Below are 16003 nucleotides of genomic sequence, written 5' to 3'. Positions count from 1 at the left end.
CTGTAGTGTTATAATGAACAATCTCTCCACTCGTACATTTGAAATTGTTGGGATTCTTTTTAAGTAAGTCAGCAGAGTATTAAGAGACTGAGTCCATGGTGTGTATTAAAATATAAAAGTTTACTATAAACCTAACATGGGAAAAAGGTACACAGGATATGAAAATAACAAGGAGCTAATATGTCTACATCCTTGCAGCTAAAAGGTAAAACGGGAAGAGCCGAATGGCGTCTCCTTCTCAGTCAGAACAAAGAACGGGAGGAGAAGCCAATATGCTAAATACTTGACACCTTGGTTTCCAATCAGACTAGCAAATTAGCTCCAAAGTTCCCGGGCATTCTCTTGTCTAAACAGATTGGTTACAAACAAACGTGTGACTTAACAAACATCATTAACCCTGTAAATACTGAAGTGTTTTGACTTGTAACACCCAACAGAAATCCTTGCTTTCATTTAAGTCTCCAATTTAAGTAGACTTTTCATTGTGGAGATATGTGAGAGAGTTGACCTTTTTAAAATGAAAGCTGGCGGTATAGAAGGACCAGCAGAGAGATCCTGATAAGGTTACAACCTTGTAGCAACATGCCAGTTTCTTTAGAAAGCCCGAATGCAGTGGCCTGGGGTAGGGGAACGGTGGCCTGGGCAGGCGGAGGCAGGAAAAGTGCAGGGAAGCTGTTGTGTAGACACGCCACCTGCTTCGTGGCCGTGGAAGCCACTGTTGCCCAACCGGCTCCCGGTGCACAGGTGCAACTTCCGCACCTGCAGCTGTCTGTGTCCCCTTTTGCGACTCAGCCACAGCGCGCGGGTGGGGGGGGGGTCACAGCTGGCGCGGTTTCCCCAGAAATGGAACGAGGCACATACACTTCTAGGTAGACCAAAAGGGGTAGGATAAAGAAAAGTGGAGAGCGAGCGAGAGAGAGCAAGCTGAAAGCGGAGCAGGCCAGCAGAATAGCACTGCCACCCAGAAGACGCTCGTGCACAGTCTAGTCCTGTGCAAAGATACCACACAGGTTGGGGAGGGTAGTTGCTGTGTCTGGAAGGGATAAAAGAGAGAATCAAACATATACTTTGCCTGTCCGAACAAGGGGGGGACACGGACGGGACCATGGTCTAGGATTCCTCGGGGGGGGGGTCCCGTTGGGAGAGGCAGGATCTGTGTCTGGTTCCATAGGATGCCTGAATCCAAATTGCTAGCTGAAAGAGCCCTTTTGTATTGTGGGTCCTGATAGGGCTGTTGGGGCTGGAAAGGGCTATGAAGAGGCTGGCCAGGTGGTGGTTTTGGACACTTGGCTGAATTAAAACCTAAGGACCAAGGACTGGCTCGGGGAGGTGGTTGGAATTGACACGGTCCAGGTCCTGCTGCTACTCTGAGTAGCTTGGGATACCTGCTTATGTTTTAGGTAGATTGATTAGTTTAAATCCTGGGGAAGGGATGAAAAATTCACAGGTATCTACCAGCTGGAGTTAAAGTCATTAGCAGGCGTGCAAGACGGATCATTGGCAATAGGTACCCTGAGGATGCAACGTGATGCAATGATGACAGTGTCATCGATGCAACGAACATGAAGTTGAGCAAACTTCAGAGGATGGCGGAAGACCGGAAGGCCTGGAGGGAGCTGGTCCATGGGGTCGCAAAGAGTCGGACTCGACTGTGCGACTGAACAACAACACCCTGAGGATAGGCTCTTAGGGGCTCACTTGGCCTTTTATTTCACCTATATGCGCAGCTGGGTATCTACCAGCTGGAGTTAAAGTCATTACCAGGCGTGCAAGACGGATCATTGACAATAAGGTACCCTGAGGACAGGCTCTTAGGGGCTCATGTGGCCTTTTATTTCACCTGTAAGGACGTGTCGCTAGTGACTGAGATCAACGTTTTTCATACGGTGGTGTTCCCCCTTAGTATGCATGGGTGTGAAAGCTGGACAATGATGAAAGCTGGCTTATTTGAACTGTGGTGCCAGAGGAGAGTTTTACAGATAGCGTGGACTGCCAGAAAAGCTAAATAAATGGGTTCTAGATGAAATCAAGCCTGAATTCTCCCTAGAAGCTAAAATGAATGGAGGCTGTTGTACTTTGGCCGCATTATGGGAAGGCAAGAGTCACTGGAAAAGACAATAATGCTGGGGAATGTTGAAGGCAGCAGGAAGCAAGGAAGACCCCACGCGACATGGAGGGACTCCTCCATCCAGGAAGCCACGCGTGTCAGCTGGCTGCCATAGGAGCCGTGGGGTGTGGGGGAAGGGGTCCCTTGGGATGTGACTTTCGCGTTCCTGCTCTCTGGGTTGGTGCTCCCTTATCATCTGCATACAGGTGTATGTGTTTGGCCTTGGTTCCTGCATGTGACATCATCTGCTGGGAACGGGGCCGGGGCCCCCGTTGGAGCCGTTAGATTCTGGCGGGCCCTCGCTTTTGCCTTGATTACCCACCTTGCGCCCTCCTTTGAGCCCTGCCTATCTATCTGCCCCGCGCTTTGTAGCTTAGACTTAACACAGATCCTGAAGTAGAGACGTTCTGCCAATACTGATCAGTAAACTTCCTTTCTAAAGAAGGAAGTCGTTGATTCTGACTGTTGCTGGAGTCTGACAAGGAGGGTCCTCCCTTCGTCTGCAAGACCTGAGCAGGGCTGTCAACCCTGGGGTGTTCTGGAGGCCACTTAGTTTACAGGGTTGCCATAAGTCAGGAGTGACTTGACAGTTTTGTGCTGCTTTCAGGTGTGTGTGTGTGGGGATACTCCAAAATGTTGGGGGGGGGGGAAGAACCCCAGTGGCTGTTGTTGCTTGGCCGGCACATCAGAAGCACAGGATTTCAAGAGCGGGAGCCTCAGGGTAGGGTGGGGAATTATCCCTCTGTGTGTTGCCTTCCAGGCAACGCCACACACTTGGATGATCACCGTGTGGAAGCAGCCATTCGTTTTTGGTGCGGTGTTGGCAGTAAGGAAAGGACGGGATTTCAGTTCACGCTCTCTTCTTCCCACCGACTGTGACTCTTCTGCAAGTACTTCTGGACAATGTCAGATATTAGAAACAAGTCCCCCACTTATTTCTGTCCTTTCACAGCCTGCTGTATCCCTTTCTTATCATCCCATCATTCTTTCTTATCCACCCATCTTTCCCATGAAGCATAAACCGATTTGTCCTTATACTGAATCAGACCCTTGGTAGGGTCAGGATCATCTATTCAGACTGGCAGCAGCAGCGCTTCAGGGTCTCGGGGAGAGCTCTTTCGTATCACCTGTTGCCCAGTCCTTTTAACTGGAGGTGCCAGGGATGGCTTGGTACTCTCCTCAGTATTGTGTCATCTTTGAGGGATAGCAGGTAATGAAACACCCACCCTGCAAACCTCCTACTGAGGATATGCCATAGACAAATGCTTTTCAGTAGTCTAACTTATAGACGAGGCTCGCTTTACCAGTCACACATGTGCACATAGCTAACTAGTGGTGGTGGAAGGTCATGTCAAGTTGTAGCCTCCTCATGGTGACCCCTCATGGGGTTTTCAAGGTCAGAGACGTTCAGAAGGGGCTTGCCGTTGCCTGCCTCTGCATAAGGGCCCTGGGCTTCCTTGGTGGTCTCCCATCCAAATACTAGCCGGGGCTCACCCTGTTTAGCTTCCAAGATCTGACAAGGTCGGGCCTAGCCTGCATCATCCAAGTCAGGGCTAAATAGTACTAATTAGTATTTTAATACGAAATTAAAACAGGAGCTATAGAACTTCATATGCAGCAGATTTTTACTAAGGCTACTAGCCGGGGCTCACCCTGTTTAGCTTCTGAGATCTGGCAAGGTCGGGCCTAGCCTGCATCATCCAAGTCAGGACTAAATAGTACTAATTAGTACAAAATTAAAACAGGAACTGTAGAACTTCATATGCAGCAGATTTTCACTAAGGCGGCGAGGTCAAGATCACTGGAATGTTTCTGAATGTCTGGCATAATTTAATTGGGGAAAAGAAGATAATAAATATAGACCTTCAGGCTGTGGTCAGATGTGCCATTTGATGTGGATGGGAAGTGCCCCATTACCTTCAATGGAATTTGACTCACAGTTGCACAATCACAAGTCCCTTTGTGTTGCAGGTTCAACCCGTCACTGTGTGATTGGATGCCGTGTTCGGCTGAGTGGGTTTTTTTTTTGCCTTTTGTTTCCCATGTGGATAAATGAGGAATTGAACCTCTGCGCTGAGGGTTTGCCATGGAGTATGCGGTTATGCATATACTGCTAAGCGGGAGGGGAAAAAATGGCACTCGGTTGGGAAGGTATGGGCAGACCATCCCAACAGCCTGAGAGTGTGCTTGAGCAATCAGACCAGGGAAACTCCGTCTGTGGCCTGTCGGCAAGTGTTAGGACCGGACTTTCCCCCGTGTTTCTTAACTCCACTTCTGTGTCGGGGCAGCAGGGGGTGCTGACGACTGCGGGACCTTTCCCTGACCGTGCCCTTTAGATCCATCAGGCATTCGCAGCTATGTCAGATCTAAAGGCATGCCTGACCGCAGCCTCCGTGTCCAGAGTTTTTTCCTCCCATAACTCCGCAGTCACTGCAGGGGTGGAATTCTCTCAGTTCCGATTGGGGTGCTGATTCACTGTCCAGCGTCACTGGCTGGGCAGGTGTCATGGTGCTTGCAGCCTTGCCTATCTTGTGCTGTACGCCGCGTGACCCTTAGTTATATCAAAAGGGTTTTAAGCTGCAAAGGGTGTAGAAATGCCCATATGGGGAAGGGCAGTATTGTGGCAAAGTACACCACTGATATAATTTGCAATAGCCTGCAAGTTGTATTTTGAACTAAATGTACTGTTCTCAAGGGAGGGAGTCCCAGTTCTTTCCAAGTTCTGTATTCCTCCACAGTCATAAAATGTGTCCGAATTTTTTTCTAATGCAAAATTTATTATTTGGGCATTGAAGCACATTTGAATTTAAATGCAATTTTTGCATTGTTGAAAAGTGTTTTAGTATTGGTATTTTTATGCTGAATTACAAGGTGTGAGATGCTGGAAAGGGTGTACACTTATTTTAAAATAGTTGCTAAAGGAAACAGTAGACTAACAAGATATGTGGCAGGGTGTGAGCTTTCATGAGTCACTGCTCACTTCTTCAGAAGAACAAGGTGGTGGTGGTGGCGGTGGTGGTGGGACTCTACTTCCACCAGCCAAAAGTTGGGGTGGGTTATGCTATTTGGGATAAACATCTGTGTTTACTGCTTTTCAACTAAGATCCCAGTACATTCTGCCTTTTCGATTTAGTTTCAGACACTCTGGCTCAGTCTATTACCCAGCATCTACGATGGATTATGCAGAAAGACCTTTTGGGCCAAGATGTCTTCCTTATAGGGCCACCCGGGCCCCTGCGGCGCTCTATAGCTATGCAATACTTGGTAAGATTTTTGAAGCGATACCTTGTCTTCTTCATTGGGAAATTCAAGTCAGTGCTAACAATTTATGTGATTCAGTACAGTCAGCACGAGCTCACCAGTCTAAGGCATTTGCTTGGGTTTCTGGCAGAAAGCCCTGTGAAGTAGCGAGCAGTGGATGATGTGGTGAGAGAGTATCTAGTGAACAAGTTAGCTTTGAGCCCAGGAGCTCCTTAGAGACCAACCAGAGCAGAGCTTTGACTCTCAAATCTGGTTGGTCTGTCAGGTGCTTCAGGACTCAAATTTGGCTGTTCTACTGCAGGCCAGTATGGCTGACTCTCTGGTGAATAAGAGCCTTTTAGTGATTTCCCAGTTTGAATCGAACACTTCAAGACTGCTGTACAGAATGCCATAGAGCCCACCCTCCAAAGCAGTTATTTTCTCTCGGGGGGGGGGGGGGAACTTGTTTTCTTCTGTTGTCTGGAGTTCAGTTGTGATACCTGGTGATCTTCAGGCTCCACCTGTAGGTTGGCTACCCTAGGTGGGGCAGTTAGCGCTTCAGAGCAGGATTTGCTAGACCCAGGTTCTTGCTGTAGAAGTTGAGAAGGTGATTTCAGACCAGTCACAGACTTTCAGCCTAACCTACCTCACAGGGTTTTTGTGCAGATCAAAAAGGGGGAGAGAAGAATGATGTAATCTGCTTTGGTCTCCACTGTGGAGAAAGACTGTACTTTTCCTCCTGGGGAATCACTGCTGCCAATTTCCAGGTGAGGGCTGGAGATCACTCAGAATTAAAACTGCTTTCCAGATGGTAGAGATCAGGGGCAGATAAAGGTAGGTTGATGGTTGGCTGGGAAGGTTGGAAAATTCCTGAAGATTTGCAGGGTGGAGCCTGGAGAGGGTGGGGTTTGACGAGGAGTGGGAACTCAGACAGGTACACTTTTATGGCTGAACAGTCTTTGAGGGAAGTAAAGCAGGCGAGCAAAAGACTGATGGAAGCTGTGCGTCGTGATCTCCCTTGAGTGAAGATGTTGGTTCTCAGGTGGGGTTTCATTCAGCAGCCTTGTGCTGTGTCCTGCAGGAGCTGACCCAGCGAGAAGTGGAGTACATTGCCCTCTCCAGGGACACAACAGAAGCAGACCTCAAACAGCGGAGAGAGATCCGAGCTGGCACGGCCTACTACGTTGACCAGGTGAGTAGCTGTAACAGCCCCTGGACACTGGTTAGAGTTGGCTGCCGGAGAAACTTGGGGGGGGGGGCATTTCCTATTCTCTTTCAGCATCCCAAGAAACCAGAGCATTTTTGGTTCGCTACGGATAATGTTAGTTTACTTGCTGTGTCTAAGGAGGTTAAGGGTGAGGGTCTTTTATAGTTACATGGAAAGAACGGTTTGCCTTTTCGTCCCATTTCGTTCTTCGTCTTGTCAAAGTTTTTGTCTCTCATTTCCTTTCCTCATCTTGCCCCTTTCACCTCTCAGCTCCTCATATATCTTCTTCTCCTGTTCTTCTTCCTGTTCTTTCACACTCCTCCCCTCTTTATCTGGGGGCCTAAAAGAAGATGCTGAGAAGCCACGTAGGCAGGTTGGAGCAAAACTTAGCGCTTCACATTGTGGTGGGGTTCTGTGTTTGGGCAGCTGTCTCCCGCAACTGATTCCGCGTTTTGGTTCCTAGTGTGCCGTCCGTGCAGCCACGGAAGGTAGGATCCTGGTCCTGGAAGGGCTGGAGAAGGCGGAGCGGAACGTCCTGCCAGTGTTGAACAACTTACTGGAGAACAGGGAAATGCAGCTTGAAGACGGCCGTTTCCTTGTGTCAGCAGAACGTTACGACAAACTGCTGAAGGTACTAGGAATAAACTGACGTTCACGTTTGCTTCATGGGCAGATAGTTTGTTACTGGAATGAACGGAAACAAGGTGCCAAAGCAGCCTTTGTGGCTCTTCTGTACAGCTCTTGTCCTTCGCAGTTTGGTTACTTCGTTCCTTCGGGGCATTGCCCTGCCCCCGTTTTGTCTCCCTGCAAGTCCCAAGTGTGTTTGCCCCAAATGCCGGGATCATATCCGTCCACCCAGCAGGCGTGTCATTGTGCAGGCTTCAGCAGAAGGTCTGTTATGCCCTTTCCAAAGGACATAGTAGCCTGTTTGGTCTTTGGGTCTGTCGTGGTCAGCTGTATCCTCTTCCTGGAACTTTTTTTTTAAAAACTACTGTAGTCTCTTTTCTGAGTCCTCATAACTCTGAATAAGGGGGTCCCCCCCAACATGGTCCCCGTGGGCCCCGGCCGACACGTTTCCTGGCACTCAACAAGGGTGTTTAGAAGGTGGGTGGGGCCAGATGGGGCTTTTGCCCAGCAAGGCTTCTGATTGGCCATTGGAGATCTCATTAGCTTTGCAGATTTTTTCAAGCGTCGCATTGAAAGCAGCTGCCGCCATGACAACAAGGATCTTCACTGTGTGGCTGAAGGCAAGCCACGGCAGCCATTTTGTGGCTGGCTTCGCCTCCCGTAGCTGCGCCCACCATACTGTGTCAGAATTGAAAATGTGCCTGCAGGTTCAAAATGTTTTGAGGGGGGGGGACCCTGCTCTAAATAACGTAACTGATTTTAGCACTACTGGGAGGAAAGCCGTTTCCAGGCCACAGAACTTTGTGGGCATCGCTTGTCAACCCGCTCACCAGCTTTCCAGCCAGAATGCAGCCTGTTTAGGAAGAGTGCGGCCGGAGGCTCCTGCAGCTCAGCTTCCTGTTGTCCCTTCAGAATTTGCACAGAAGGGGGGTTGCAGTCAGAAAAATGCTTCTGTAAGGATAGCCTTCAGGCAACATAATATAAAATAACGTTTTTGTGATTATGCTGTATTTTTTATCTCCTCTTAACCAGTATATAATTGCAGTTTATGCTCACCATTGGTCCTTTGGGATCTAGTATCATCAAAATGGTGATTTTAAAAGATGCATAAAATAGAGCATATTTCACCTTTTCAAGGTTCTGACTTGGTGCGCAAATTAGAACGACTTCAAATTCTTGAACTATCCACACTTCTAACAGCATTTTCATGGTAAACTGTATAAAAATGCAAGAGAAGAACTCCTTCCCTTTGACTACTTCCACAGGAAGGGCAGGTGACGACTCCATAGGGTGGAAACACATGCTTGGTTAAAGGGGGGGGGGCTGAATTTTTCTTTCATGATCCTGAGCTGTGGCTCTTCTGTTCAGCTCTGTACAGTCCTGAGGTTCACATTGAGAAAACACAGCAAACAAGAACTGGGTGGTCCATTAAAAAGTGCACGGATGTTTGCATTGTGTTGAAAATAATGATGATACGAGTTCGAAGTTTTCTGTGTCAAAAGTCCTCTTTTTTTTTGGTCCACTTGAGAAACCTGATCTTTTTTTCTGAAAATGCTGCTGGAATCTCCTTTTATTTAGGAACATAAGAAAGGAGAGTTGGATGCATGGAAACTTGTTAGAGTCAGCGAAGACTTCCGAGTGATAGCCCTGGGCCTTCCTGTGCCCCGATATTTGGGCAACCCGTTAGACCCGCCTCTTCGGTCTAGATTTCAGGCTAGAGATATTTACTACCTTCCCTTTAAGGTACGTCATGTCACAAACCTGTGATCTCGTGCGCAAAGCTTTTATGCTTGCATATTTTGTTTAATCTTAAAATGTTGACTCAGGATTAGTTTGCGCATTCCGTATTGAAGATGACGTACTAAAAATTAATTCTGTACTCTGCAGTGAAGCCTTTTGATACCAGAGATGACAGTCTTTACAATATTTAAGTTAATGGTTGTGTACGAAACTGAGTTGTGAGAGTCAGTGGTCTGTAACCATGTCAGCATGCACACACCTTGGAATGCTGAGAGAAGGCGGTGGATGTTGCCACAAAATGACTGTCCAGTGGGGAGTATGGCCAATCACATGGAGGCTTACAATAATAGTTTTTAAAAAATTCTTGTTAAAACCAGAATAAAATAACACTCCCTCCTCCCCCGTTAAAAGATGCCTGCCATTCAAACCCCCCTCAAAAGCCCTAGCCAATAGGCAGGCCCCAGAGCACCTCCAGAAGATCCGCAAGGAGAAGAAGAAGAGGAGGAGATTGGGTTTCTACCCCATGGCCCTTCACTACCCCAAGGAGTCTCAGAGCGGCTTACAAACTCCTTCCCCTTCCCCTCCTCACAACAGACACCCTGGGAGGTGGGTGGGGCTGAGAGAGCTCTTGACAGAAACGGCTCTTTTTCAAGAACAGCTCTTATCAGAACTACGGCTTGCCCAAGGTCATCCAGCCAGGTGCAAGTGGAGGAGTGGAGAATCAAACCCGGCTCTCCCAGATCAGAGTCCGCGCACTCTACCACTACACCAAACCTAACCCCCCACCTCTTCAGGTAGCCCATCCCACAAAGCCTGAGCCACGCCGGAGCCTTCTGAGAGGTGGCTCCCAGGCCATGAAGGGCTTTGGAGGTCATGGCCAGCCCCTTGAATTGAACTGGGAAGCAGGCTGGCAGCCAGCACTGCTGCTTCAAGAGAGGCTTGGTCCCACCTGCCCAGGATGAATTCAGCATTTTGCGACTGTGTTTGTTGTTAGAGAATGACCTTAAACTCCTTGGATTTTATTGTTCTGTTCAAGGCTATTGGATTTTGGGGTGCCGTGAAACAAACTGAGAGGTGCCATGGCCCTCTGTGGGCGCCACATTGGGGTTCACTGGTCTACAGAATGGTTATGGGACAGCATGGCTCTTGTACAGTAAAGCGAGGCACTGTTGCCTGATACGTGATATTGTGCTCTGTTTTAGGATCATCTTGCACTGTTATATTGTATTGGATCTAACGTTGCAACGGAGAGGTAAATACATTAAAATGATTTTAATTTGCTCTTGGCTTACCTACAGAGCCACCATGAATGTCAGGAGGTATGGCAAGGACACGCGACACAGACGCCAATAGCTGCTTAGGCAATTACGTGAATTTTGCTGCTGCTCTGCCCTGCCTTGCAGAATGGCGGTAGTATGAAGCTATGTAAGAGTAGCTGTGTTGGATCACACCAACAGTCCCCCTAGTCCAGCCTCCCATTTCACAAAGTGGCCAACCAGATCACACACACACACCCCTCGCCAGAGGTCTACAAGAGGGAGGGGAGGCCAAACCCTCCCAGGACCGGCCTCCAGAGGATGACTGAACGCGAAGGGTCTGTTTAGTCATCATGGCTAGTCACCGTGGATGGACCTGTCCTCTGTGGACTTGTGGAATCTCCTTCTAAAGTCAAATAAAGGAGCAGCCATTGCTACAACTTCTGGCGATTCTACAATCGCCCTGAAAGTGAAGTACGAAATGAGCAGTGCCATCTCAAACTCAGTTACACCCAATTAAACCCAGTGACACCAGTGGGCCTTAGACTATTGTAACTCTGCTTCAGATCGTACTCTGAGCCATGTTGTAACTTTCAGGGTGTCTTTGAAAGAGGTTGGTTGGAGAAGAATTTTCAGCGAATAAGTTTAGACGAGCCCCTTTATCAGTTGAAGCTGAAACTTTATTACCGGCCTGGCCCGGGATCCTTGTTGTGAAGCCCTCTGGGCTTTCACGGGTCATGAGGACCAGCATGGTGCAGTGTGGTCTGAGTGCTGAACTAGGACCTGGGAGACCCAGGTCTCTCTCTCTCTCTCACACACACACACACCCGCTCTGACCCCTTCGGCCAGCCACACCCTCTCAGCCTCACCCACCTCACAGGGCAGTTTTGAATAGAGAAGTGGAGGAGAGGAGCATGGTGTTAGGCCCTCCAAGCCCCCGTTGCGGAGAAAGACAGGGTAATGACGACTGGGGGTCGTGAGGGTGTACTTTGGGCGATTTAGCAGAATAGTGTGTTCTGCATTAGAGAAAACCAAATCTTGCATATCAGATCAAGGAAACAAGAGTAGTTTGTCAGTGTGTCTGATTTGTGGCTAGCTCTAGACCAGGAAATCGTCATTCGTGGCCTGTGTGTGGGGTGGAGGATTTCTGGACTCTTTCTAGTCACGAATCTGAATACTGCTTTAGTGTTGTAAATCTAAGGATAAAAATGGTTGTTGGTTAATTCCTTTGTAGAATTTCCCAGCTTTTGTCCTTTGCAACAACTCTTTGCACCCAAGAATCTTCTGCAATGGGGCTTCCTGATTTCCCTTTAGATAGCTTATCATCCGCCGTAAAGATTCTGGTAGGTCCATGCAAATATGCAGAAATATTTTCTATATACTTTTTGCTGTTTGTGTAGTTAAGTCATAACATTAGGTGAGGGTGAATAGTAGTAGGGTTGGTGATCTAGGGCTTGGATTAAATCCCTGGCAAGACTGGGACGGGAGGACGTATCTGCAGTCTTGGGAAGCCCTTGGAGTGAAGCTAGCAGGACACTGCTGAAGTTAGAGGAATTCTTCTGCCTTTTCAATAGTGTGAAAGTACCTATTGATACACCTTCCAAGTCACATATGTGCACATATGTCTCTCTCTCTGTAAGATATATTTAAAATGAGTTCCAAGGAAATTATCATTTTTGTGAATTTGGACAGAGCAATCCTAAGCAGGTCTAACTCAAAAGTAAGGCCCATTTTATTCAGTGGGGCTTACTCCTGGGAAAATGTTTTAAAATTGCAGCCTTAGTTAGTCTGTGAAGGACTTTTGGGAGCCAGCTGTCATGCAGAGGAATGTTTTTGCAGGTTTTCTTTAAAAATCTCCAGAGCTGATGTTCAAGTTTTGACCTCCTTTCCTTCACATTAACTGTGATCAGGAACTTTGGAGGGTAGGACCAGCGAAGTTACTGTCGAAATGGTTATGGATGGCCCACCTTGTTCTAGGAATGCTGGCATTGATGCTTTCCGCGTTGAATACATTGGTGATCTCACGTGCCTCTCACTTCTTCTGTGTCCTCCCCTGCCCCCCAAGAACTCCTTCCCTCTGATGCCCATCCAGCATCTAGTCTGCTGGCTTTATCCCTATGAGGTTCTGCTAGGCAAGGAAGGGAAGACAGCAGTGGAAGACGCATTAAAAGTAAGTACAAGTAAATGTTCATTGTGTGCATATGTAGCTTCTAGGGGGCCATTGGCTGGATCTTGTTATTCTCTCACATTAATGTGGAATCATAGAGTTGGAAGGTGCCCTAGAGGTCATCTAGTCCAACCCCTGCTCAAGACAGGATCAGCCTAAAGCATCCCTAGCCAGTGCTCGACAAGCTGCTGCTTGAAAACTGCCAGTGAGGGGGAGCTCACCACCTCCCTAGGCAGCCCATTCCACCGTGGAACTACTTTTACTGTAAAAAAAGTTTTCCTAATATCCAGCCAGTACCTTTCTGCCTGTAATTTAAACCCATTGTTGCGAGTCCTGTCCTCTGCCGCCCACAGGAACATCTCCCTGCCCTTCTCTGAGTGACAGCCTTAAAGAGAGAAATAATGTCCCTCCTCAGCCTCCTCTTTTCCAGACTGAACATTCCCGAATCGCTTAGCCTTTCCTTGTCGGTGGGCTTGGTCTTTCCCACTCTCTTCCACATCTGCTCCATTCTGTCCACATCCTTTTTGAAGAGAAGCCTGCAGAACTGCACACAGGAGGGCTCCAGGTGCGGCCTGACCCATGCAGTGTACAGCAGGACTGTGATATCTGAAGTTAACATTAGTTAAGGAATCAGGAGTGGGACACAGGAATAAGTGGCCTTCTGCCTCACTTCTGATGCATGGATTCCCCACGTGCATATTGAGCTCCTAGGTCAAGCAAAAAACTTAGGAAATTTGGACCCTGGCTGATTTCTGTGAGGACAACAATAGAAAAGAGCAAGAGTCCAGTAGCCCCTTAAAGGCTAACAAAATATGTGGCAGGGGATGAGCTTTCGTGAGTCACGGCTCACTTCTTCAGGTACAGCTTAGAATGGGAGTCTATCTTTCCTATATATTGACATTAGCAGGCAAATGACAGTAGCAGGTGTGATTGGATTAGGTGTGATCTGCAGAGAGGTAGTAGGTATGGAGAAATCAGCATTGGTAATGAGACAGGAAGCCTAGGTCTCAATTCAGTCCAGAAGGATGCATTGTCTTGATCTTCAGCAGCCTGTCTTTCTAATCTCCCTTTGAAATTCCTTTGTAAAAGAACTGCTACTTTTAGGTCAGCAACTGAATGTCCTGGAAGGTTAAAATGTTCCCCCCACTGTCAGAGAAGCCTGGGATAGGGAAACTAATGCAGGAGATAACTACCGTAATGGTCACCCCTAGACCTTTCTTCTCCTGTTTGACAAAACACTGAACACACACACACACACCCCGAGTTCCTGATAGGGCAGATAAATTAACTTGAGCTGGGTTTTTAAAAATCCTGGTTCCATTTAAGGACTTATTAATGCAGCCGTCAGACCCCTGGAGAAATCAGTTCCCAACAACAGTAATTCCAAAGAATATAAAGTTTATTGAGACATTGATAGGGTAACTGTGGATAACTGTTGCTAAATCACTGTGTTCGAGGAAGGGAACCAGCTGCCTGATCAGCCGAAGATGGTAAAAGGCCGACTTGGCAGTGGCTGCTACCTGGGCCTCCATTGTTAAGGCAGCATCCAGGAGCACTCCCAGACTCCTGACCTCTGGCACTGGCACCACTGGTGCCCCATCAAAGGTCGGGAGTGGGATCCCTACCCTTGGCCTGCCCCAACTCAAGCACAGGACCTCCGTCTTTGTCGGATTCAGTTTCAGTTGACTCAGTCTAAGCCAACCAGCCACAGTTTGTAATCTTCCGGTCTGGAGCCAGACTGACTGCCCAACAACAGGTAGAGCTGGGTGTCATCCGCATCCCAGCCCATAACTCTGGGCAAGGGGGCACATGTAGATGCTGAATAACATTGGGGAAAGTACCACTCCTTGAGGCACTCCACACTAGTGGGTACCTCTGGGAGAGCTGTTTCCCTAACGCCACCCTTTGTCCCCGACCGTGGAAAAAGGACGCAAGCCATTGCAAGGCGAGCCCCTGAACCCCTATATCGGCAAGGCGGTGGATCAGTAACTGATGGTCGACCATGTCAAATGCAGCCAACAGCTCCAACAACAACAGCACCGCCAAACCGCCCCAATCCAGATGCCTCCGGAGATCGTCCGTGAGGGCAACCCGTTCTGTCTCTGTCCCATGGCCCGGGCGAAAACCAGACTGGAAAGGATCTAAAATGGAAGCGTCATCCAAAAAGCTCTGTAGCTGGATTGCCACGGCCCTCTCTGTTATTTTGTCCAGATAGGGCAAATTGGAAACTGGCCGATAGCTAATTTGGCTGGATCCGGGGATGGCTTCTTCAAGAGAGGACGCACCACTGCTTCCTTGAGCACCCCAGGGAACAGTCCCTCCGTGAGAGACTTGTCGATAATTTCCTTTAGGGCTGCACACAACCCATCATAGCCAGCTTTAATTAGCCACGACGGGCACAGGTCAAGGCAGCATGTGGTCGGGTGTACCGCTAAGAGCAATTTGTCAACTTCCTCTAGGCTGAACGGACTGAAATAATCCATAACCTGACCCGAAGCCGTGCATGGATTGTACAGCCAATATCCAGTTCTCTGGAATGTAGTCTGCCCTGTGGAAGAACAGTTAAAGACCGAATTGTTCTAAATAATTGGGCTGGGCATGAGCTCACAGACGCGATCGTGGCCGCATAGTACTCTCTCTTTGCGGCTTTGACTGCCACCTCATAGGATCTCATAAATGTCCTATAGGGATGCTCTTGTAGTTTCATTGCGAGCATGCTGCTACCATCTCTCTAGCCATCTCAGCCCTTGTTTCCTAAGCCGCAACTCCTGGATAAACCAGGAAGCAAGCCTAGAGCGAGGGCGCCAGGGAGCGATCTCGTTGATGGCTGCAGACAGTGAGCGATGCCAGTCCCCTACGAGCTCATCCAATGAGCCGCCAGGGGGCATTGGATCCTGCAGAGCTGTCTGGAACTGTAGAGGGTCCATTTGGCTCCACGGGCGAGCTAAAATGCGCTCGCCACCTAAACAGGGTCGGAGTGGAACATTCACATGGGCCCTCAGAGCATGGTGGTCCGAGCATGGCACTGCCAAGGCAGTAATCTGGTCCACTGTTACCCAGCTGTGAAGATCAAATCAAGCATGTGTCTGGCCCAATGAGTGGGGGTTGTTACAAATTGGGAGAGTCCCAGTGCTGCCATGGACAACACTAGGTCTGTTGCCTAAGTGGAGGCCACGTCATTGGCATAAACATTGAAATCTGTTAGATCCCAAATCAGGAGAATAGATCCACGTTCAAAATGAAGCAAGATTTATTTCCAAAGCATGGTTGATCACGAACATACAGAGATTGTTAGGAATAACTACAATGCCCAGGGAAGGTGTATTAAAGGAACTTCAAACAAGGTTTAAACCAATGAGCTCATTTCCCTCTTTAGGTTACAGATTAGAAAAGGCGCGAAGCGGCCTGAGAACAGCAACGGCCAGTTCCATAAACACTCGTAGAGTTCACACGGGAAATCTAAACAAGCCAGAGCGTCAAGACACAACACCACATCACACCAGCTGGAGAACCTTGGCAGTTACTAATGCGCTACATGCAAAGGATAACAACTACAGGAGTGAGGGAGGGGGTGGGTACAAGAAAAGGGACGAGAGGTGTCCCAAGGAAATGGCAGCTCGCTGACATACTGCCCACCTGAAAATACAACTTACCCCCCA

General features: G+C 48.4%; 1 protein-coding gene across 1 annotated transcript in view; it reads left to right on the top strand.

Annotated features, from left to right (window-relative positions):
• Positions 1-16003, top strand: part of VWA8 (von Willebrand factor A domain containing 8) — a gene marked incomplete at its 3' end in the record, with an annotated part of 127269 nt that overhangs the window by 10517 nt on the left and 100749 nt on the right. The window contains exons 2-8 of the mRNA XM_015422395.1: positions 5241-5371; positions 6429-6539; positions 7018-7185; positions 8760-8924; positions 10124-10173; positions 11412-11520; positions 12243-12347. Of these exons, the coding sequence (XP_015277881.1) occupies positions 5288-5371; positions 6429-6539; positions 7018-7185; positions 8760-8924; positions 10124-10173; positions 11412-11520; positions 12243-12347 (792 nt within the window). The remainder of the gene's footprint in view (positions 1-5240; positions 5372-6428; positions 6540-7017; positions 7186-8759; positions 8925-10123; positions 10174-11411; positions 11521-12242; positions 12348-16003) is intronic.

This window comes from Gekko japonicus, unplaced genomic scaffold (genome assembly GCF_001447785.1).
Source record: "Gekko japonicus isolate JY-2015 unplaced genomic scaffold, Gekko_japonicus_V1.1 scaffold1072, whole genome shotgun sequence".
In the NCBI taxonomy this organism is placed as follows: Eukaryota; Metazoa; Chordata; class Lepidosauria; order Squamata; family Gekkonidae; genus Gekko; species Gekko japonicus.
The sequence above is the reverse complement of the archived record's forward strand: the minus strand, read 5'-3'. Positions and strand labels throughout refer to the sequence as shown.